A 25,604-nucleotide genomic window follows, 5' to 3' on the forward strand; every position below is an offset into this window, starting at 1 on the left:
AAAACTGTAATCAATATACTGTTTTTGAGAGCTACATTTACTTTTAGCTACATGACTAGATAGGAAATCATAATATTAATAATAATAATAGTAAGAATAATTGCTTGGATTAGGAAAAAACCCTGATTAACGTTTTTCAAAAAAATGCATGAAGAGCTGAAAGCAAAAAATCAATAAAAAAAATCAAATTGTCAATACAAGAATCAATATTGTAAAGAAAATTTCAATTTGAAATCAGATCTATAACCCCAGCTGACACATAAACAGCTTTAATGCAACGATCCAGCTGCTGGTAATCATAATACAAAAAAAAAGTCAGACGTGATGTTGTACTAAATTTACTTTTATTACAGCGGATCCTCTGACCAGTGTTCCTCCATCAACACAACAGTAATTACAGAACAGAAAAAAATAGTTCATTTATCTCTAGACGTTTGTTTTCTCGGATTCATGAATACTTTAATACAATTTCAAGCCATTTATTCTGTGTTTTTAAACTTTTTGTATAATCTTTTTAGACATTCAATAACATGATACACGATCTATACATTTTGATACAGGTTACATATGAGTTATAGTGGTGATGCTGAGCCAGAGGACAATGGACGCGTGTGAAACGGCACACTAACACACTACTTTTCGAAAGAAATTCAGTACGCAGTATGTTAGTATGCCATTTCGACCATGGCAAAGGAATACTGATGTTCTTTACAAGAAATGTAGCCCTTCCCCGTAGACCAGCCCCTCTCTATCGCTCCCCGTTTTGTTTCTTTGTAGTGTTGGCGATAGGAGTGTCCAGGTCCATCAGAACTGAAATAACCATCACTCTTTCATAGCCTGTCAACAGGAGAGGAGACAATGCAGTAGTGACCGGGCTTGGCAGCTGTGGGATGGCACAGTGTTTGACCAGAGGTTGAACCTCCATTAGAAAATAAGTTTGCATTTCAATCTAATATTTCTCATATATCAGTATTACTTACACATCCTCTAAATTCAGTCAGTAGGACAAGTTTCAAACTAGGACAAAATAAAAAATAAAATGTGTAATCTATAATCGGTGGCAGGTATGACACAATAATGAGTAATGCCAACCAAATTCAAACAGCCCTCACCCAAAAGGTATAAAAAACAAAAACAAAACGGATCATCTGTGGGTTACGAAATATCAAAATGACCTACGGGAGGATTCAAAATAGAAACATTTGCCTCTTTTCTGTGCCTTTTATAGCTCTTATACTGCACCTTCTGACATTCGCACGAATGGAGGGTTCAGAATAAAGAGGACCCGAAACGTTCCTGTGATCAACAGACAGATTTTCTAATACAAATGGAAACACAAAGTGTGCAGAGGTGACGTGTAAACACACACTATTCCCTGAAGTTCAACTCTGAGGCCCCGGAGCCCCGAGGCTCCTTGTACACAGGCCAGAAACCCCTTTAAAAGCGCAAGGTACATAGTTTACAATTTGTAATAGATTTTTTTTAAAACCTTTGTCTATACGCAGAGAATGGTGGGGTGGTGGGGGGGGGGACGTACGCCACCATCGATTTAATTCATTTCTATGCATTTTAAATCTTTATTTAAACCAAATATACAATATGAACACTCTCCCCAGAAGACGACTCTAGAGTTTGTTAGGTACACTTTATACTCGCTCTTTCACATTGGAGCCGGATTCATTTGGTAATAAGGGTCACACAAGATCTTTTGGGATATTAAGGAAAGGGAGAGACACGTTCTGCCCGGAGAGTTTTGTTTTCACCAATGATTGCACAACGGAGACAGAAGGGGGAGGGTAACATTGTACTCCATCAGATCAGAAGTGTTAAAACATGAGTAGAAATTTCACAAGAATGAATCAGTCAACGTGACTCCTGCAGTCAAAGTGATGTGAAGCAAACCAACTAGATAAACTCGCTTGGGAGTTAGCTTGAAAAGTTCCCCCAAGAAAGTGCATTCAGGCATCCGTGCGTTGAAACGCTGGATCCAGGTGGAGCTTGGCGAGGAGTAATGGCATGTGAAGCAGTGGGGGAGAGTGAGGGCAGGAAGGGGCATCGGCAGCACAACTCATATCCTCACAATACTGGGCACTGACACCTGCGGTACGGGCGGCACAGAGGACAGAAGGAGAGCAGGGGGAGAAGGGGAAAAGATCCCTGCATGTTTGAGAGGAAATTCTACTCATGGACTTGGTCATCTTATAGCAGCCAAAAAAATGAGGGAGAAAATACTTTTTTTGGCTGTTAAATCTTTGGGGCAGCTATTGATTTCAGAAAATTTAAATACATTATAGATGACACTACCAGTCATACATGGACATTGACATAAATGAATGCAAGCGTGTCAACTCCTTCAATACCATTTAAAAAGAATCCCAGGATGCACCTCATGAACTTGGCTGAGAGAATTTGGCCATTAACTTTCCCATTACAAGAGATGAGATTGATTTAAGCAAAAATGGTAAAGCTGGTAAGTTTGATTCGTGTCAGTGAATCGTTTAGATTGAACCAATAAAAAAAAAAAATTCACATCACACACACATACGTATGTTAATATAAGTCTCTGCTTGGCATTTCTCCTCTGTTTTTGTAAACTTAAATGTTGGTAAATATTATTAATACTATGTATTTTTATATAACATTTCCTTGCATACATGTAGTGAAAAGCTGTGTAGGAAAATGTCATTGTATCTGTAGCTTGATTCTTCAAGAATTTTAATAAATAAAACATTAGGAATCTACTTGGCTTGAAATAAGGCTACGCTCCTATTCAATAGTCTGAGGTCAGTAATTTAGTTTTTTTTAATAATTTTGATTCAGCAAGGACAGTAACAACATTTATATTAAGTTATCCAGTGTAGGATTTCTATTTCAAAATAAATGCTGTTCTTTTGAATTTTCTATTCATTAGAGAATCCTGAAATAATTTTATCATGATTTCCACAAAAATATGAACCAGCATAATTGTGTTCAACATTGATAATAATAATGAAAAATCAAATCAGAATTCAGAATTATTTCTAAAGGATCACGTGACTCTGACGACTGGAATAATGGTTGCTTAAAATCAGCTTTGCCATCACAAGAATGAATTACATTTTAAAATATATTAAAATAGAAAATACTTCTTTAAATTATTAAAAAATAAATTATTCCCAACCGCAAACTTTTTAAATGGTGGTAGTGTATATATACTGAATATACTATTATTTAAAATATAGAAAACAAAAAATGGTAAAAAAAATTAGCAGTAGATGTGTCCAAACATTTGACTGGTAGTGAATGAGCATGAAACAGTGAACACACCGTTTGCTATTTAGTGTGGAGGTCATGAGACCAAATCAAGAGTGTTTGCCTGCTCCAAAAGAGCCAGTTAAGCGTCACATAACAAAGCCTGCTGTCATGACCTACAGAAAAAAGAAGTAATTCATGCTCCTACCATTCCTTACATTCCCAGAGTGTCAAAGACATGACACAAACCTGATGGAGGACGTAGTACATTCAAACAGTTTCTGCATTCATTTCTTTTGATAAATCATGACAGTACTGTACTAAATCCACCGACAAATTCACATCTAGCACTTCCTTAAAATAACCACAAAATTCTTTTAAAAGAGTAACAGTAAACATACTGGACATCCGCCATCGCACACTACAGTTTACGGCTGCATTAGTCATTTCCATAGTTGAGAACGCTTGTAAAAAATATTCCTCAAAACACAACACACTACATAAAGTGCTTCTGCTTGGCAGCTATTCAAAGGCACCTCAAAAGTTTATCAACATAAGAGTTTAGTATTACATAGTATCATATTTAGGTGTACAACCAAATATATTTCACACCAACACGCTACACGCACTCTTCTTAAATGGACCAATACTGTCCCTTCATTAGCTTGGGGAACATGATTAAACTCTAAATTTGGGAGTGTTTTTTTTTAGCTACATGAAAACATTCATCTTGGTATGTCTCTACTGAGTAATTAAACCATTAACACATTCAAGGCACTGAACATATATCTGATATCATTAAGCTGGCATTGCACACCTAAAACATCACATACAATGAATAATCAAGAAAGCACCACATCTAAATGTGTCTGGACACCTGATCCAGATGAAAGCTGGCTGACCTAATAAAATGAAGGGTGTATCAAAAGGCTAAGAAGACTGAAGACAGCTTGTCTAGCCATAATTAGGTTGCTTAATGCTAGTACAGACTAAATAAAAAGTATGCTGGAGATATGAACATATTTGTGCTTGCCCGCACTGTTTAAAATCTTAAAACACACTGCTTGGGCAAGACAGCCCCGTTGACCTTTACTCACCGACTAAACAAGTAACAACAAAATCTGTAAGATCAAGTTTTGAACCTATTGAAATGTGTATTTTTATTCACATTAATTTCAGTACAGTACTTGATGTAGGCAAACTCCTAAATAACTCCTCCTCTGCAAATGAATCGTTCAGCTAAAAAAATCTGACAACTAAAACACTTTCACTTAAAATCAACAGATTGGCCAGCTCTCTTCCTAACCCATATACTGCACACACACAATCCATTTCTTTATTTTATTAAAACCCAAATGATTTTTCCTAAGAGCATGACAGCAGGCTGACAGCTTAGATTGTATACTTACGTAATCTTGAGAATTATGGCCAACATCTCCTTTTAACATCCTTTTGGTTTATGAATCCACATGTTAAGTGGACTAAAGCTAAATTAATAAACATCTATTTTATATCTTTCAGATATCTTTCTCTATAATATTTAGCATTAAATGAATCTCATCAAGTGAGCTTTAAATCAGACTAGTGTTTTTGACTTTAGCTCTGCATGGCTGTCAAACAAGCTTCATACAAAGTTAGAATTTCTTTTGACCTGAGTGATATTTGCTGTCGTTTACATGCACGTCTGCATGTAGGAAAGTGAAATGAGAAAGCGAAGGAAAAGAAAAGAGGAATAGAGGGGTAGACGAGTGCAGTTGGCTCTGCTCTCTGTGCCAGTCTTTAGTGTGGGCCAGTGCGTTCCCCTACCCTGTGTGTGTTTGTGTGTGCAGGGTTGGCACAAACGCACTGGTGTCTATGTGTAAGACAGGTGCGAACCGTTGGATATCTGAGATGTGATGCTGGTGCTCCTACTCATGCCCTGCTCAGTGCGCCCCGCTGAGGTGGTCCTCCTAAGTGCCTGAGGGCTGTTACGCATCCCTACGCTGCTTTTTGGCATGGCCCCTTGGGGGCCCGAAGGAGAGTGGCCCCATGGAGGAAGCCCACCTCCTGGGATGGCTTGGCCCCAGCCCTGCTGGGCCTGTGCTCCTCCCTGACTGGAGTGGTAGTGGTGGCCGGCCCCTGAACCAGAGCTGCTGCCCCACTGTGTCCCCTGAGAGCCATCTGAGTGATGCTGATGGGGGATCCAACTGCCCGGGGCCCCTGGGAAGCTGTGGCTGAGGCCCTCAGGAGAGATGTTAGCCAACACCATGTTGCTAAAGCCCAAGCGCATGCTCTCTGAGTCGAAGGCCTCGATTTCTCTGGCCTGACGCTCCAGCAGGCTACGGATCCGCTCTGTGCGCTCGTTCTGCAAGGTCAACATCTCCTCTTCGATCTGTGGGACACAGCAGGGGACAGACAGTCAAGTTTAATTATTAATACAGTCTTAAAAAAAGTTTGATGTACAGTGGCCCCAAAAAGCATTTAGGCACTTAATTCACGATTAAATATGAATGGCATTGCATAAAAAAAAAAAAGGATCTTTTATTTAGGCAACTTCTATTATTTTATTTTCTATTTTATTTCAATGATTTTTTGATCCTAGTCAGCTACATGACCAAATATGACAATACTAAATTTTACATATTTTACAGATGTGCTTTAACATTAGCCACATTTAAATCCAAAACACAAAACTCATCTGTCCGAACTGATGATGTATAATCATTTTCTACTCTTAACTGTTTTAAATTCTTTTTAAATTGTATTATTATTATTTTTTGATTCCTTGGTTTTATTGTTGTGACTTTTGTACTTCCTTTTATGTAATGCACTTTGAATTACCACTGTGTATGAAATGTGCTATATAAATAAACTTACCTTGCCTTGTCTATTAAGGTTAATCAATGTATACATTAAACCCCCCCCCCCAAAAAAACAAAGGTGAAAGCGATTGTGTGTTTAAATGACTCTGTAGGACCTTAGTCTCCAGTAGGGCTCTCCGGAGGGACACTCTCTGCTCCAGCTCCTTCCTCTCTCGCTCCTGCTGAGCATCCGTCTGCATCTTGATCTTACTTTGATATGCATTCAACAACTCCAACTCCTGCTGCAGCTGCATCCGCAGCACCTGACACTCCGCCTCCTGCGCCTCGTCTAGACGCAACTGAGAGAGATCATCTATATTAGTTGATGATCAGAGATTGATTGAAACAGTTTTAGCGTATTGTTCTCAGTCTGGTACTCACAGCCTGTGTGGAGAGCATGTTGTTGATGGTGTGGTCATACTGTTCAGCGAGGATTGCTAGTTTCCTGGTTTGCTCTTCCTTCAGTCTCTTCAGCATGGTCTTGTGTTCAGGTTTTGGTATGCTCTCCAGCAGCTGGTTTCGCAGGGCTTTGTACTGCCGGGTCTGGGTCTTACATGCATCCTGGAACTGTTTCTTGATCTGGAGCTCTTTGGACTGTCAAAGACAAAATAAACACCAGTAAACTAAAAAAGTTAGGAAAATGAAGTAATTAGGGATGTGCAAAACTACATGTGTTCAAAATCAATTAGTTATCATTCAAAAGAAAGTGATGGGCTGGTTTCAGATTGACCTGACCCTTTCCTTAAGGACCATTCAAATGGGACCCATTTCGTGTTAAAAAACAGCTGGAATGAGTGCAAAATAATTCAATTGAATGCAGCGATCCTCATTAATCAACTAGCTATTGTTGGAAAAATAGTCATAAGTACAAATAATCTAAAACATCCAAAAATAGTCTACCTCACTAATTAACTAGTCGTTTGGTGGATAGCTAGCAGTCATATATACACAAATAATAATAAAAGAAATTCTAAAAACTAGTCAACCTCACTAATCAACTAGTCAATTGCTGGACAACTAGTTAGTTGACTAGTCATAAATACAAACAATAAATGGGAAAAAATTCTAAACTAGTTGACCTCTGTGACCCATCCCTATAAGAAATCAGCTGGGTCAGATTTTTTCATGCCCCAAGTAATCCTAAACCTTATTTTAATTTTAAACAGTACTTTGGCAAACACTGTAATTGAACAACTATTTGGATGCCAGCCCAGTTCTTCAACCACTATGCTATCGAACCCTCTAAGCCTCTTTTCAAGGACTTGCAACCTACAACCTTGTCTGGAAAACTCGAGTGACATTACCTTGAGGCTCTTGGGCTGCTGTCGGACCTCCATGACGTGTTTCCGTCTGAGCTCCCTCTCCCTGCGCTTGTTGTACTCCAGCTGGTTGGTGAGCTCTGTCTGGTGCTGCAGGCGGATCTGCTCTGCACGCATCTTTTGGATGTTGCTCAGGTGTCTGAACTCCAGCTCCTGCATAGACTCATGGTGTCGGAGCAGCATGGCGTGCTCTAGATCCTTCTGCGTCTGACGCTTATTCAGCTCCTGAGACAGACAAACAGACAAACGTCAGACTAATTAATGTCACTTATTTCTGGCTCAGTTTAAAGCCAAAAAATGGAAACTAAATTTGGATTTGTGAGTTTGTGTACATGCAAGCTCTCCGTCTGCTAACCTCTCTCATTAGATCTTGCTCCACGTTGTGACGTGCAATGAGAATTCGCCGTTTGAACCTGCGGCACTCAAGCTCCAAATACTGCCGCTGCCGGCGAAGTAGGTTGGCCTCCTCCTCTGCCTGGAAGTGCTGGAAGTTCTCCTTCTGCTTGGACAGCCACTCCTGCTTCTCCTTCTTTGGTGTGGACTGGTTCTCATTCAGCTCCTAATGAAAAAGTGCAATAAATGGGAATGTGCAATGGAATATAATGAGGATAAGAGTGAAGCTGTCCAGATTGGCTTCCTGACCTCTTTGAGCTGTTCTTTGCGCAGTTTGTACTCGCGTTTCTGAGACTCCAGGAAGCTGTTGAGCTCCTTCTTCTGCTGGCTCTGAATGTGCTGCAGGAATTTCTTTTCATCGTTGGTAAAAGTCTTGGCCTGGAAAGCAGAATGATGCATCATAAACAGATGATTCTGACTTTTTAACATCTTTTTGGCCTTCCACATTAACAATTAACGATGTTTATGATTTGGTTTTGTATAATAATGATACAGTACATCTTTCTCCATGGTGCATTGGTGCTTCTTGATGAGTTTGTCCATCTCAGCAGCAAAGCTGTTCCTCTGGTTCTCCAGTTCTTTGTCTAGCTTGAGTCTGTGCTCATCCATCTCGCCCTTCAGCTTGTTCTCGAGGGCCAGAAGGTGTTTCTGGTGCTGCCTGCGCATTCGTTTGTAGCCAGACATCTGCTCGCGCACCTCAGAGTCCTGCTCGTGTTCTTGAATCTGACGCGTCACCTAGGACACACAAAGACAAGATGTGTCAAGAAACCAACTTTTATCCCTCAAGTGTTGTTGGAAACAGTGAACTATTAAACATGAAGTGATCAGAGAGCAAACAGACTCCCTGACTCTGTTCTTGGGTGGTAATCTGGCTCTCACCAGGGAGGCTGTGCGAATGGTGGCAAAGTGCTCTCGATTCCGGTATTGACGCCGTGGTGTCTGTGCTGGGGGAGACTGAAGCTCTGTGGGCTGTTTCTGAACCTCGGTTTCTTCCTGGTAGCTCTCTTCCTCCTTCAGACAAATTAAGCATATTAGCATAATTTAAGTATACATAACAGACACATGAAGCATATTAATACCATAAAAACAGAACAAGCATGCATGATATGCTCAGTCAATGTGCTTTGGATTTCAAAGACAGTAAATGAGCAAAGATCTCACTTCTTAAAAGTACAGTTAGATGTGCTTTATTAATACTTCAAGCACATTAGTACTCTACTTTGATTACTTAAACTGTGCCTTAACTATCAATTTGTAGTGTCTTGTAGCCTTTGACTAAACTGCAAAAGGTCTGGTCCATGATTAAAGGGTTACTCCACCCCAAAATAAAAATTACCCCCATGTCGTTCCAAACCCGTAAAAGCTTCATTCGTCTTCGGAACACAATTTAAGATATTTTAGATGAAAACCGGGAGGCTTGTGACTGTCCCATTGACTGCCAAGTAAATTACACTGTCAAGGCACAGAAAAGTATGAAAAGCATCATCAGGATAGTCCATCTGCCATCAGTGGTTCAATCTGAATTTTATGATGCGACGAGAATACTTTTTGTGCGCAAAGAAAATAAAAATAACTACTTTTTTTCAACAATTCGTCTCCTCTCCGTCACCTTCTGTATCAGCTGCAACACCAGGATACATATTCTACATGTATTTACGCTTTGATTTGAATTAAAATAGTATCCTTGTGTTGCAGCTGATACAGAAGAGCGTACACAGTTTGCGTTCAGTGGATAATCTTCAAAATGGCGCTTAAAAAGTTATTTTTATTTTCTTTGCGTACAAAAAGTATTCTCGTCGCATCATAAAATTCAGATTGAACCACTGATGGCAGATGGACTATCCTGACGATGCTTTTCATACTTTTCTGTGCCTTGACAGTGGTAATTATTTGGCAGTCAATGGGACAGTCACAAGCCTCCCGGTTTTCATCTAAAATATCTTAAATTGTGTTCCGAAGACGAACGAAGCTTTTACGGGTTAGGAATGACATGGGGGTAAGTGATTAATGACAAAATGTTCATTTTGGGGTGGAGTATCCCTTTAAGGCTGTTAATTCCAGCCAGGAAGAGACTGTCTGACTGACATGTAAAGCAACCAACCACAGTTTGCTTCATTTTTGCATGTGATTTAGCGGTGGGTAAATCTGCAATACACATGATATCACAATTATAGACCAGTGTGAAAAAGCTTTAAATAATGATGTGAAAGAATTATATGCCCTTTGCATATAATACAAAGCAAAGTCACTTTGGTAGAGAATAAATGTTATGTAAATACTTTGTGGACGTGCACAAACCGGTTTGACATGAATCATGGAGCTGTTGGGTATGATGGTTTGGTCTTTCTCCATCAGGTCCACCTCGCTCTTGTTATCGTCGGTGGCGTCTGTGGCGTCAGGCAGGCTGTTAACCGAGCTGCTCTGTGAGCTCGCACTGATGGACATGCTAGGGATGGACTGGTTACTGCCCACACTGTTCACTGTGCCTGTGCGGCCAACACTGTGCTCTACCTCCTACAACACATTAAATGAATGGAAACATCCTTTCAGTAAAATATCCTGTATGTGTTGAGGCCATGTGTTCCTATAAACTAGGACAAAACAACTTCCTCCCTTGGCAGGAAGACTGTAAAACACATTTGGCAGGGTACCAAGGGTCGAAGGAGGTTAAGATATGCTATTACAATAACTGACCTCCTCGTCGTCTTGGACCTCTGCCGCAGGGCCGTTGTGGGCCTCCTGGAAGAGGATCTTTTTCATTTTGCGGTACTGCAGGTTGTCCAGCTCTCTCACAGCATCTTTGGTGCGTTGGATCAGGTCCATAAGCACTGACTCCGGCCGCTCACGCTGGACAAACGCATGCTGCAAACAAAAAGAGGAGGTTATGATGATCAAGATAAAAGGATCAGATGCTTCAAAAGACACAAGAGTGAAAATTTTTCCTTTAAAATATTATCAGCTTCAACTGAACAAGTAGATTCACATATTACAGAGCTCAACTGCCATTCAAAAGTATGGTTTAAGGAACGTTCAATTTTCTTAAAATGAAATTAACAATTTTATTCAGCAAAGATGCATTAAATTGACAAAAAGTTACAGTAACTGTTCGTTTGAACTTTCTATTTATGAAAGAATCCTAAAACATGTATCATGGTTTCCACAAAAATATTAAGCAGCACAGCTGTTTTCAACATATCATAAAAAGTAATTTCAAGTATTTACAACAAACTAAAAAACAAAAAAAAAGGTTTAAACAAAAGTTACATTTTTTTAAGAAGAAAACATTCATTTCTGTTGTTTTATTATTGTTATATTAATATTATGGCTGTCAAAGTTAACGCAAATTCATTTTAGCGGCACTAATTTTATTAACGCACAGCACGCATTTTCTGTTTGACCCGTGGCCTAGCCCGTAGTTGGAGAAATGGAGATGCACAGTGTTGCCAACTTAGCAACTTTGCAGACCCCTTTACCGCGCACACCTTTCTCTCTCTGTGCATCTGCATTGTTCAGCAAGCGGCGGAGAGAGGAGCAGCGCTTTCAGTTAAACACAGATATTATGTTGCTTCTCTAATTTTACATGCAAGTAAAGCCGAAATCACAGCACAGCTATTGTCATTATCTTATGTGTATTTGATTTCATCAGGCAATGACTCGATTATCAGGATTTTTGTGCAGATTAACATCTTGGAAGGGAGAGCTGGTTATGTAGTCTTAATGGGTCGCGTTTCAGTCACTATTTCATATTCATCCCGTTGTCTGACAACAGAAACAGTAAAATATATCAACGAAAACAGTTTTATTGAGAATTTAGCTGCATCAAAATACAGTATGTGGGCACATACAAATCTACTAATAAATAATAAATGTACATTTTGCATGTTCAGAAGAAGTGAGCTGCCCTGTCGTGCAAAAATGGAAACAGGTTTGTGTAAGTAAATTGCTCTGTGCAAATAAAGAGAAGTCATGGGAACCTGGCATTTCTTTTTTCATGTGTCTAATAGTCATGAACAAGTTCTTTGAAAAACATCTATGACCTATGAAACATGTCTTCATGCTCTATGTTGACTAATAATAAGTTTCAATAATAATAAACATACATTTGCATAAAGCATCCATATTTGTCCATGCCCATGTTGATTAGAGTATTAAAAACTTGAAAAGTATTAATTTAAGGTACATTTAGAACAAATAAAAATGTGCGATTAAGTTGCGATTAATCACGAGTTAACTCATGACAATCATGCGATTAATCGCAATTAAACATTTTCATCGATTGACAGCACTAATTAATATATTTTATATTTTTTATATTAATCTGAACTACTACCTCAAACAGGTCAACAAATAAACTTTTTGTTGTCAGGCTTTGCATTACAAACTCCCTTGTGTCACAGATGCGAGAAAACATCAGAAAGCCAGAGCTTTCAGAATAACAGCTAAAGGCATCAAAGTGTGGTGAAGATAGAAAAGATCACATTAAAATAAATGAATTCTTACAGTGTCCCTAAGCATTGCAGAAGAATCTTCAAAAGAGAACTCGCTGAACTCCATCCTTCTGTTTGAACAGTGAACTTTCTTTAACTTACTTTCAGCAGTTCTTCAGAGTTGGGTCTATCGTGGGGCAACTTCTGTAAGCAGGAGTCCACAAAGTTTCTGAAGTAGTCCGTCCTGGGAAAAGAAAGAGCGAGATGATTTCAAACAATACAGCTTTGAGTTGAGAAAGGTTAATGAACATGAGAGAAAAGCCATCACTCACCATTCACTGGACTGCAGGGCTGGACTCTCGTTCTGCGCAATGTGGTATAAGGCACTCATTGCATTCATGTTAAAGAGTGGTGGTTTTCTTTCAGCTGAACGACAAGAAGACTATCAGAAAAACAGACAACTGAGCAAAGAAATTAAGTCTATATGAATACTCTCTCATCTCACCTAATTCAATACAGGTTATTCCTAGAGACCAGATGTCAACCTTTCCATCATACTGACCCTCATCCATGGCCAGGATCACCTCTGGGGCCATCCTGAGATAGAGGAAACAGCAAACATTTTAAGAAAAACAGAAGATTCCAGTGTTATGTAATACAACCACAAACTATCAATAATAAATTTCAGTAGTTGGAAGGCCTAGACAGAATCTAACAGACCTTTTAAGGCCTTTAAAATGTAATTAACTGATTAACTGCAGACTTGCCTATGAATAATTAATTTATATAGTGTCATAAGGCCTTTGAAGTTTATAACCATTGAAAGTCTTGAAGATAAATGGGCAACTCACCAATAAGGAGTACCCACAAATGAATTAGCAGGAGAGGCGATTGAAGCAGAACCGAAATCTGCCAGCTTCACCTGTCCAGGCTCTGTGAGCAGAATGTTCCCAGCCTTGATATCCCTGTCAAACAGCCAGGAAAGGGTAAACTTACAAAACTGAACCACACACTGCCCTGCTTTATATGGCTAATAATGTCAACATTTACAGGTTTTCGAGACATTATGTATAGCTAGACTTAAATATCGACAAGGCATATTAACCTGCAAATACTTTCAGTGATTTCAGTGACCAGTGGTATTATCCTTTCACAAATTAACAATTTTGTGAATAGATAATAGACATTTTTGAGCGAATTTGAAGTTTTCTACATTAAAAATAATGTAATATATATAATTTTTTAAAAATCAGGTTCGGTACTAAGAAAATCTTAAGCCCAAAGTATACTTCACGTTTTACTTTGTACGCACGGGTCACACATGCGCATTGAATTTTGTTTTGCAGTAATCAGTTGTTCCACAAGGTGGCAACACTATCCCGGGCCGCTATTTCACAGTAGAAAACGAAGCTGAAGAGACGGAACAACAACAACAACAACAAAATAGCACACAGCATCAAATGGAGTATACGCTAGCGTACGCATACAAAAACGAAGTATACTTTGGGCTTAACTAACTCAAACTCTAACATGAGAACTCACCTGTGAATCATGTTGTGGGAGTGAAGGTACGCCAACCCCTGCAAAGCACCATGAGTAATCGCTGCTATTTCCATCTCTTGTAAAGGTTTTTTGTGTACTGTGGGTAAAAAAAATTTGGTTTGTAGAGGTCTCTCTGAAGATAAACAAATACTTCTATAAATAAATGCTCTTTTGTTTGTAACTTGAGGCCGCATACGGAATCCACATATCTTTGTGGGAATCAGCACATTAAGCAAGCATCAAAACATCCAAGCTCACCCTCGAGGAGATCTGAGGCAGACCCCAGACAGTACTCCATAACCAGCTAGAGAGAGAGAGACACGTTTCAGCAAGCAGTCCATGCATATAGAAAACAAATATATCAGACTGTTCATATAAAAAAAGATATGTGATCTGCTAGCTGCTATTTGGGTTGGGTTTCTTACCCATGCTGTGTGCTCTCGCAGGTAGCATCCTTTATACTCTATGCTGTTTGGGTGCTTTATCCTCTGAAGGAATTTCACCTCCTTTATTATATCCTGCCATTTCTGGAAAAAAAAAAAAAAAGATAAGAACAGAAAGCAAACAGTTATAACAGAACCAATGCATATGAAATGCATAACTATGCAATGCACTTTCAGATAAACAGTCAATAGAGCCTTTTCTTTCATTTCTGTCTATTGCATATGCATTTGTAGAAGTTTGCTTTTCAGACACAAAATTTATAGGAGTGTGCAAGGTGATTTACTAAGGTTTGTAGTAGTCAATTTGCCAGTATTTGTGCCATTATTTAACACCCAAAAAAGTATGTCTAATGTCTTAACCCATTGTTTTCGTTTCGTTTTCCCATTGTGATCGTGTTGTTAGTAGATCATTCGCACCTGATTATTATCGGCTTTGCTTGTTTGCGAGCTTATGCTAGTTTGTGCTGCTCTTGGTAGAGTGCATTGGTCATTATGGAAATGTGTTGGCTTTCTCTGTGTTCAATCATTTGCGCATTGTCAGTAGATCACCCCCAGAACTTTGCACTCCCATCAGTGCTTTAATGAGATCAAACCTGCCCTGTTTAATAAATCTGGCCTTAAACCTTTAACATTTATTGGTGAACAGAAAAAGATACCATGTATCAGAGCGCTGATTAAATAAGGAATCATGGAATACATGCATAGGTTACAGTCTGGAGGGAGACACAATACTGTGTAATCTCTCTTAACTTAAAAAGAAAGAACATGAGAAAATCAGTGTTTTTTTTCACCTCATTGGACTGTTTTCCACTATATGACATTTTCTTGATGGCCACCACCTCTGAGGTCCGCACATCCCGTGCCTTTAAAAAAAAAAAAAAAAAAAAAAAAAATTCATTAATTTAGTAGAAGAATGATTATGACTTCAGAGTTTAAAAGCCTTTTTGTTGGGAGATGCAAAAGTACTCACAAAGTATACAGCGCCGAAGCTGCCATGACCGATCTCTCTCAGGTCTGAGAAGAGTTTTTCAGGGTCTTCTTTAAAAAAGAGATCTGCGATCTCGGGGTCCTTCAGACTCCCCGCGCGAACAGCGTTGGGCATGCTGGGAGGGGGCGGGGGCGGGGCCTGGGCCGCAGCCTCCAGTCACTATCTGGGTCTGCGACACGACAGCCCCCACTGATGGCTCATCTGCAAGACAGTGGCCTCATACGGACCAAAACCTGAGAGAGAGAGAGAGAGAGAAAGAGAGAGAGCGAGAGTAGCATTGCATTAGAAAAAATGGAATTGAATCAGAAAATATTTTTTAAGTAGATTTTGATTACCATGTTTTCAATGGGGACTCAAGACATTTTGACTCCATTGTATATGTATACATCAACACTCCTGTGCCATGACTTAACAACAAGGAGGAATCATAAAAGTTCATGCTCATGCTCAAAAAACATGCTCAAGCTGCTGTTTGCAGCAAAATACCCCAGGCTGGTGCGCTGGGTTTGCGCATTACAGCAGATGTGGTCTTGTGAGCCTCAAGAGAGAGGGAGAGAGGAAATGTGCAAGAGACAACCAGGAGCTGCAGTCATAACATCAATGGCTCTCCCATTCTTACAAACACAGAGAGAGAGTCAAACTCCATAATGACTCCACAGCCCTCTGCTTCCTCATCCAGCCTGCTGCTCCATTTAAAATCATTCTGTCACTGAATATGTAAAGCCACCCCCAACACAGCTGATTAAGTCATTCATTTTCACTTTTAGTGTCTTGTCTCAATGAATCAATTCAAAAAACTGATTAAACGGTTCTGATTCATGATTCTGATTCACAAGTGTCCACAAGACATTTTTACATATCTTATATATTATCATACAATATCATATCATATATATACACAGAGGTGACCAAAATCATTAGAACACTAGTATTTTCACCAGCTAAAAAAATTGGTTTAGGTCAGTTATTTCAATCATGTGTCAGTAGGAAATATCAGTTTACATTTCCAAAAATTCATTTTGCCATTAATTGTAATAATCCAGTGAGATTTGTTTGCACAAGGAGTCCGACAACAGCCAGTGCTCCACACAGAGATCTGATCTGATCATCTCCCAGTCTGTCTGCAATGACATGAAGAAACAGAACAAACTGAGACAGACTAAATCCAGAAGAAACTTACCTGCAAAGCTACAGTACTCTTAAAAGTTTTAGGTACTTGGCTGCTGTCAAAAATAGATTTTCTTTATCAATTAACTTCCATTAACTAAATTAAATCAACATTTGGTGTGACCGACCATCCTTTAAAGCAGCTTTTGCCCTAGTTGCACTTGCGCATAGTTTTTCAGGTAGCTTTGCAGGTTTCTTGAAGCATCTTGGATAATACTTTATTTAGTATTAGGATAATAACTAATACTTTTTACTAATATAAAACTAATACTTTTATTCAACAATCAAAACTGGCAGAAAAGATATTTATAATTTTAAGAAATATGTCTATTATAAATAAGTGCTGTTCTTTTGAACTCGTCAAAGAATCCTGAAAAATTGCATCATGATTTCCACAAAAATATTAAGCAGCAGTTTTCAACAGTTATGATAATAAGAAAATATTTCTTGACAACAAATCAGCATATTAGACCGATTTTTGAAGGATCATCATCATTTTGTATAAAAGCCTTAATTTAAAAATGGAAATAAACACGTCTGTTAGAGAGATGATTATGATGTATATAAAAGAGGCAGAAATATCCAGCGTCATCTGATGCAGGTGAGGTGGTTTATTGGTGAGAGGCTGTTGTTAATAAGCAGAGTGTCAGAGCAGTCAAGCACACTCTGGCCAAAACTCAGGAGAGGGATTGCTTCCAGCACCGGCTCCCATCTGAAGCCCAGCAACAACTAGCACATCAGTTTCCATGGCAACAGCATCTCTGAGCCAATGGCCAAGAGGCTGCAAACTATCCTCTCGAACGATGTTTATCTGCTTACGTGCATGACTGACTAACTGACAGAGCGATATAATGAGAGACATCATGACACCTGGTCCACAGCTGTACGCATCTGAACTGAATCATTCCAGATAGACACACCTTGTAATCGCAGTTACAAACGTCTGTCACTATTTCAAACGCAAACCCTGGGAGTTTGCATAACTATGTCATCTTGTCCATGATTAGCCAGACACGGAACCGACACACAGGACAGAGTGAACAGCTAAAATCTACACTTAAAAGTGAATACAACATCATCATGAACACAATTATTATATAAGCTGGTTTTAGACTAGGAGTGGTCGGCTCATACATAAGATTGGTTTGGGAAGCACAAAATGGACATCACATATGTCAGTACTTAAAGGGATAGGCCACCCAAAAATGAAATCTCTGTCATCATTTACTTAAGCTGGCTGCACACTAGACGATTTTCAAATCTTAAACGATTTTAAAACCATGGGAGACCACAGACATGAAGACAGTTCAACCGATTTTTAGCCTTGAAGATTGTAGGAACGATTTCACAGTCGCACGAGATCTCACTGACACTCGTGAGATCAAACGTTGTCAGCTGGCTCTCCTGGCGTGTGTTCTGTTTCACAGTGAAAAACAAAGAATAGAAAAGAATATGGGTGATATTCTCTGCTTTCATGTCATGTTTGTGCCAAGTTTCAGTTATAGAAGCACGCAACATCCGGTAGGTGACAATTGCTCGCTCTCGTTGGCTATCGCAGGTATCACGTCAGAGGCAGCCCGATGAAGAGCCGTAAATATCAAACATGATTTGAGTTTGGCGACGCTCCGTCTCGATCGGGAACAGATAAGTAATCGTAAATGACACCACACAATAGAGGATTTTTGGACAAAAAATTGCTTGCGACAAACCGCAAATCGGGCCACACCCCCCGATCGTTCGGGGGTGCGAATCAGGCTTAAAATCGGCCTTAAAATCCTCTAGTGTGTGGCCAGCCTTACCCTCATGTCAAATCTTGTGGAACACACACACACAAAAAAAACATTTTAAACTGTATGTGTCCATACATGAAGTCGATGGAGTCCAAAACGAAAGTCAAGCCATTTTTATTTATAGTGCACTACACTATACAGATTGTTTCAAAGTAACTTCACAGTAATAAACAGGAAAATAATATAATTAATTAATTAACTTCTTTAAATATGAGACAAATCCAAATTTTGCTTTAAAGCACCCCTAAAATGTCATTATTCAGCTCAAGTCAGTTCGGTTCAATAACTGTGTAAAGTTCATTAGCTACGAAACGAGTTCAATTCAGCTATAACAGGTTTTATGAAGGTAAATACAAGACTTTTAAGACCCTTTTAAGACCAAGTAGAGAAAATTAATGGAATAAATTGAATGCAACACAAAACGTCAATATGTTCTCTAAATGTAAATGTCTTGTATTCACAAATGTTTCAAACTTTGAAAATACAACTTGAACAGATTTTGATTTTACAGATTTTTGTTCTTGTTTTAAACATGACTTCATAGGTTCATTCTGCATCTTAAGTAGATATCTTGTATCTTGATTTAAGGATGTTTAGATATTTGTATTGAGAAAAAAATACTGAGGAAGATATTCCTTTTTTTTTTTTTTGCAATTTATGCAACACTTAATGCCATAACTTGAATTCTTATGAATTTAAGATTTTTTGCTCCAATTTAAGATGTTTTAAGGCCTTTTAAGAAACCCTGTATTAGCAGCTCTACAGAAGACAACAGTGTCAGTATTCAGCTCAAGTCAGTTTAATATTGATCCAGTTCATTTCAATAACAGTGTGGATTAGGGGTGGGCGATATTACCAAATCTTATATCACGATATGAGTGATTTTATTTCACGGTAACGATATATATCACAATATATTTATTTTTGTTGTAAATAAATAAATTGTTTGTCTTTTTGATTTCAACATTTTTTATACCATAGAAATTTCATAATTCTTGTCACCCGTGTCAAAATCACACAAAAAAAACAAACTAATACTAGCCTAAATTAAAAAAAACAAAAACTTAAGTAAAACTAAACTAAAGAAAAGTAAACAGTCAGCGATTAAATAAGAATATGAAACTAATTACAAGAAATAGGACAAAAAAATAAATAAACAAATAAATTAGAAATGCTACATACATTGTATAAAGTAATCAAATGTATAAAAACAGTGCATATTCCTCACTGTATAAATTAAATATATGTTTCTTAAAGGTACAAATGTGATTTAGCTGTCACTTTAAGAGCTGCCCATATCCAATATAGCCAACTGTTACACGTGTGTTTTCTTTCCCAGGTTGTTTGCTTTTACTTAAGACTTAAATTACTGTGTTTACAAGTACTTGGAAATACGGGCATTCTGACACATACAAGTGTGTTTGTTTAACCGTTAAATGCCTATAGAGAGGCAAAAATAACTCAATACTCCCGCACTATGAGGTCCGTCTTCACTTTAGCAAAATGAGTTCTCTTTCGCTGCTGATTGCATTTTTTTTGAAAATCGCTTGTTTTTAAACCGCAATGCTTAAAGACACGTGCAAATGATAAGTTTTCATGACCATGTAGCACAGCAACCTCATGTGAGCATGTAACTGCAATAGAGAAGATAGTCCAAAATCTGTAACGGCTGACCAGTTAATCGTGTCTACCGGTATATTGCTCACCCCTAGTGTGGATGTTGCAAAATTAATCAATTATGTAACAAATTCACAATAGTGTCATTACTCAGCTAAATTCAGTTCAAGTTTTGTTCTCATTCGACAGTATTAGTGCAGTCGAATCAATAGTGTATTTTAAACCCCACTGAGACTTTAGCTTTAAGACAAAAAAATAAAAAATACCAAAACATTTAAGTATCTTCTTTTGTGAAGGAAAAATTACGAAGGTTTGGAACAACAAGATAAATTTTATTGACTGGGTAAACTGTTCCCAAGTTAGCTTAACTTATTTAACTTTAACACTCTCATTAATACCAGTTGTGTCATAGTTACACAAGCGGCCTTCATTGCCACTGTGTGCTTTATTAGTAAACACCATCAAACTATAGGCACATAGGAATGACCTCATTCTAAAATAGCACTTTGTTTGTTGCTGGAGCTGGTTGGGTTCGGGCTGCTGCTCCCCCCTCAGTACTGCTCAGATGATCGGCTACACAGACACAATGCTGAGAGCTCAGGGCTGATGTCTCAGTCACAAGACCGGCCCGAGCGCCGGCCTCCCACCACACCAGCTGCCTCACACTCTCTCTACCCACACACACACACACACACACACACACACACCAATCAACCCACTCGAATCACACCATCCCGTTCACCTTTACACACGCATGAGCACTATGCAGAGCTGACAGACACTAACTATATCTGAAAACGCTTAAAGTAGGCTAGATCATGCACTATTTAGGGTTTTGAAAGGTTGTTTGAACTTGAATTTATATATATATATATATTTTGACAACAATTAACCATAGGCAATTAACCATTATGTATTGTATAAAGTGTAACAGTATTGTAAATAGGCTCTCCAAACAGCATGAAGGTACATGCGATGATCACTTTAAGGAAGTATTTAAACCTTTATTTATTTTTTAACACTACCGTTCAAATGTTTGCAATTAAATTATTACAATTTGAAATATTTTAAAATAAAATTTATAAAAAAAATTATTATTTTTTTAGACACTTTTTCAGGATACTTTGGTGAATAGATAAATATTATAAAAGTCTTTACTGTCATGTTTAATCAATTTAATGCATTATGGTGAATAAAAGTTTTTTTTTTTTTAAATGAATGTTAGTGTACGTTCATTTTTATATATAAATGTTCTTTTAAATGAACGCTTGTTCATTACATTTTAGTTCTAGTTTTTTAAATTAACATTCAAATGACTGTTCCGCATCTAATTTTCCACCTCAATTCAAATTCATTGACATGGAATTTAAAAAAGCAGAGATGCGAAGCAATCATGCTAACTGCCAGATGCTTAGCATGTGACACAGGGCAGAACAAGATGACACCCCATCATGCCATTTAACAGACACACAGAAGGAATGTGGCAGGACAGGATAACCAACACAACAGCAGGGCAGGAACTGCCTACATGATGTCGCTTGCTTTCTTTCACACGGTGTTTCTCTATTTCCTGTTCACTCAGCTCATGTGCTAATGCCACTTCAAATCTCCCATCAACCATTTCAGTGCTAATCAGCTCTTTAAGTCAACATCAACATTCTTAACCCCTTCACTTATTTCCTTCAGACTTTATCTCATTTTCCAACGAACTGACAAGTTTAAACAAAACTACTAGAGTCAAAGTAAAGCTTAGCCACACAAATGGAGAAATGCTGAGTTGCTATTCAGGAATGTGCGAAAAGCTGAAAAACAGAACTGTAACTGCCACCGCAAACACAAGGAAATAGTTCTATCTGTCCAAAAACCCAGCTTGTTTGTGTATCATATTATCAAATCAATATCATTTCAGTGATGTTTTCACACTGTAGGTATTTCTATTACTGTCCTATACACCAAATAACACTGTCCGGTCACGACTGGCCTGAAAGAATTCGTCAGGATATCAAACAACTTACCCCTCTCCTTAATCAAGCATCACAACTTCCTTTAAATAGAGATTAGGAGGAATGTCTAGGAAACTCCTCCGTCGGAGCAGGGACAGGGAGTTCCCTTCATTTGCAAGACAAACAGCAGAACAGCTCTGACCCAGTCCTTCTCCATGGGCAGAGCTTTAGAGACGATGTCCCGTGCCGGCGCTGCACCGCTTTGTATTTATAAACACTGCGTATGACCTTGCGAGTGATTAGACCCTGCGTCCTAGCTGCACCTGCAGAGATCATTTCATTTGGAAATTGTATCATGGGCATTATTTAAGAGACCGTTCTAGCTGCTAAATATCTGATATTATTGTTTTTTCCCCCCAAGCAATACTTTTACTTTTCAATAGTTGACTCTTTAGAATCCCTGTAAAAAGTGTGTTTATAATTATAGTTTCTTCTATAAGCAAAAAAAAAAAAAAAAAAAAAAAAAGGGTCTTTATGATATACTTCCACGGAAAAGATAACAATGTTGAACACAAGACAAAAAAATACATCAGAATTCAGTGTTCAACTGCTGCAAGTACAATCATGTCTAACAATTTCAGTTATATAATATTTTTATATGTCACAAAGAAAAGTATTTAAAGTTTATCTTTTTTGTGGTGCACCTAGTGAAAATATTGGCAGCACAAGTACAAACCTACACTATTGTGCCAGCAATACTACTACTAATATTATTCATTATTATTATAAACAAACTAATATAAATAAATGCATGTAAATGTTACGACTAACAACTTAGTTTATTAATATAAAACTCAATTTATTATATTGTAATATCTGATTATAATAAAAACAAAAATATACTCATTTGTGACAAATATAAAATATATAAAAATACAGGTTTATCATTTTTGTGACGCTTCAGTAAAAATATTGTCAGTGCAAGTACAAGTCTAAACTGGGACAGCAATATTAATAATAATATCATAATAATTAATATAAATGAATAAATAAAAGCAAACATTATGACTAACAATTTCAGTTATATTGATACAAAACCCAATTTATTATAATATCTGATCATAACATTGCATTACTCTAGTAAAAAAAACAAATATATTCCTTTGTAACATTATTTGTTTTGTGTGTTTGTGTGTGTGCAGCCCAAACAATGGTTAAATGTCTGAACTACTGGGTAAGCAATAATAAAAAATGTATTGATTCATTTACAAAAATGTTTAGTTAAGCCCTTAAATAATCATCATACTTAATTGCTCGGGAGGACAAAAATTCAAAGCTGGTCAGCGCAACACTGTAAATCTCGCTGTGCAAGAACAGCTATACGTTTGGGATATTTGAATCAGTTATTATCCTGCCAGAGTGAGGGATGCATGGAAAGTGTCAAAACTGATAGACCAAACTTGTGTTAGTCGCTTGATGACATCAATGATAATCAGAGGTCTGATATCAGATGGATGTGGGAGTGGAGACCCCGAGGGCTCAGTGTAACGGATGCTGTTGCGGAGAGAGGACAGAGGCCCAGATTTAAGAGGCAGCAATGAGGTCAGAGAAAGACAATCACGGTGGAGAAAGCAGGCAGTGTCTCTCAACAACAGAGGCACTATTCAGCCTCTCATTCACATACCACCGGTTTGCATGTTTATGAGCAATGCAAAGCCATAAACAAATGCAGCAGAGCTTCATTGCACTACAATCAGAGCGGCCATTTCCACTGTGCCAGAGTACGAGCATCAATATACAGGTAGGACAGCAGGAAATAATCATATACAAGACCAGCAGAAGCAATAAAGCAATCATAATGTCTAAGAGCCATTTATGAATCATCTGATCTATAACAATAAAAACAGATGGAATTTCAGAATGTAAACAGTAGGTCCATCCATCATGATCATTCAGTCTGTACATCTAATTAAACTGCTGCTTACACAGATACTTAAGCCTGGATGGTCAACTGCACTTTACAGGAACAGCATATTCTTAAATATTTCAGACCACAATAAAGTAACACACCTTAATATATATGACACATTAATCATAATAGACAACATACACATGGTAGCATCCATATTACACACACAGATCACACATCCCAGAGCTAAAAACCCAGCATACACATGTGCATTTCTATATTATGAATATGAAGATGATCTGTTAACAGTTTCATCACCTGCAGCCAAACTTCAACAGTCAAACCCATGACTTGCGTGGAACTAATAAACTTAGATCAACACGGTTGCGTTTTTAATGCTAATTCACTGGAATGGGCTACAATAAACATTAAAACGTTTAACCAAGTCATTCTGCTGTGTTAAAAAGCAAAAAATGTTTATTTTGGCATTAACCTAAGTTAGCAGAAGAGCTAACAGCTCACTTACCCTCCCAACAGGCCAGGATGAGCAGCCAGCCCGAGAAAACTCCTCCGACCACAACAACAACAAACCCAGTGGACAGAAACCCGCCTACCGACCCCAAATCAGTCCCGACAAACTTATCGATCGCTGTCAAGCATGAGTGTCCGCTGGAGAAACTCCTCCAGCCCGGTGCTGGTTGACGGTGGCCCAGCAGCTCTTCACTCTCCCGGACTACTGCTGCTGCTAAAGATGGCGTCCGAGACAGATCCACTCCCTGACGGCTTAAAAACAGAGATAAACACGGTCCGTTTACACACCGACGGCGAGACCACACCTCAGTTTCGGTCCGAAATGCTCAAGACTGTTGGTTTTTTTTTACACCAGTGTGTTTGGGCTGTGGGGTGATGATCATGTTGTGGTGGTGGCTGTGATTTTTCTCTCTCTGCCCTCCTCTAGTGTTGTCCGGTTCGCCATGGAATCGTTCTTTTGAACTGAATCTTTTTAGTAACTCGCTGGAGCCGGTTGGTAAAAAGGCGCTCGAGAATCCAGCCAGAGTTTGATTTGTTAAACTAAAGTTTCATTTTTTTTATTTATTCCCTAAAAGCAGCCAAAAACACAAAGTTTTGGGTACGTTTGCAGTACGTTTTAATAGTGTTTTAAAGCAACGTTAAAGTAGGTACGCACATGAACAAAATTCGCTTATCTTTATACATGATGTAATTATGAAATAAATACAAAGCATACTGATAAACAGTAGTATTTTACAAAAATGTATTTTACCACAAAATCGTAATGGCGCGCGAGTATTTCTGCAGCGCTTTAGTGTGGCGACTCTATGATTCAGATTTGATTGAATCGGTTCATGAATCGAACCGATTCGCTAAAAAGAATTGGACCAATGCTGCCCTCCTCCTCTCGTCCTTGTTCCTGGAACGCCAGTTCCGCCCTCCAAATGTGGGAAACTCCCACCGGCCCCTAGAGACAGAGCATTAAACCCCCTATAATAAACAGCTATACACATATATATGTCCTTTATCAATATTTAAGACTGCTTGCTGGGCCTGCCAAAATCTACGAGGAAAGCCAAAGCTCTGTAATGGATTTAGATTCTTATTTTTTTTTAAAAGAAGTATTAAGATATCCACCCTAATCCATTGTAATTTTAATTGCAGCAGTTCTGTAGAGGTAAACACAGATCAAATCAGAGGAAAATGTAATGAAACGTGATTCCTTGAAAATAAGTGGCTGCGGTGCAGCAATGCAATTTCAGGATTATGATTACATTTGTTGGAATTTCTTGAGTAATACATTTTTAAAAGTGTATCACATGAAGTTATCAGTTTAACATATGGGAGTATCTTGAAAATGTGTTTTGGAGATTTACCATTTATGATGATCATGATACTCCCATATGCTAAACTAACAAATGCCTTACAAATCATATGATGCTGCTGCTGTCTCCTCAAAAAAATCCCTAAATGATCCTGATTATT

General features: G+C 38.3%; 1 protein-coding gene across 2 annotated transcripts; it reads right to left on the reverse strand.

Annotated features, from left to right (window-relative positions):
- Nucleotides 1-325: 325 nt before the first annotated feature.
- On the reverse strand, nt 326-24,628 carry taok1a (TAO kinase 1a). Of its 2 annotated transcripts, none has more exons than XM_058799383.1 (20): nt 24,136-24,628; nt 15,166-15,416; nt 14,987-15,058; nt 14,178-14,279; nt 14,011-14,056; nt 13,753-13,849; nt 13,062-13,175; nt 12,716-12,807; nt 12,543-12,636; nt 12,373-12,454; nt 10,478-10,645; nt 10,082-10,297; nt 8,663-8,794; nt 8,282-8,518; nt 8,033-8,161; nt 7,746-7,949; nt 7,376-7,615; nt 6,453-6,665; nt 6,188-6,370; nt 326-5,602 (listed from the first exon to the last, which is right to left on the reverse strand). In XM_058799383.1, exons 2-20 carry the CDS (start codon nt 15,295-15,297, stop codon nt 5,084-5,086), a joined length of 3,072 nt encoding a protein of 1,023 aa, XP_058655366.1. In that variant the 5' UTR covers nt 15,298-15,416; nt 24,136-24,628; the 3' UTR covers nt 326-5,083. The 2 variants fall into 2 exon arrangements, with proteins under 2 accessions (XP_058655366.1, XP_058655367.1); XM_058799384.1 differs by lacking the exon at nt 24,136-24,628 and adding an exon at nt 15,519-22,193.
- Between the last annotated feature and the right edge of the window lie 976 nt (nt 24,629-25,604).

This window comes from Onychostoma macrolepis, chromosome 15 (genome assembly GCF_012432095.1).
Source record: "Onychostoma macrolepis isolate SWU-2019 chromosome 15, ASM1243209v1, whole genome shotgun sequence".
NCBI classification, from domain to species: Eukaryota; Metazoa; Chordata; class Actinopteri; order Cypriniformes; family Cyprinidae; genus Onychostoma; species Onychostoma macrolepis.

Bases quoted from the DNA above. Each gene is read 5' to 3' on its own strand.
- taok1a (XM_058799383.1), bottom strand. From the start codon at position 15,297: ATGCCCAACGCTGTTCGCGCGGGGAGTCTGAAGGACCCCGAGATCGCA. The intron at 13,850-14,010 runs GTGAGCTTGGAT...TTTTACCCACAG, and splicing joins TGCCTCAGATCTCCTCGAGG to TACACAAAAAACCTTTACAA. The intron at 13,176-13,752 runs GTGAGTTCTCAT...GCTGTTTGACAG, and splicing joins TCCCACAACATGATTCACAG to GGATATCAAGGCTGGGAACA.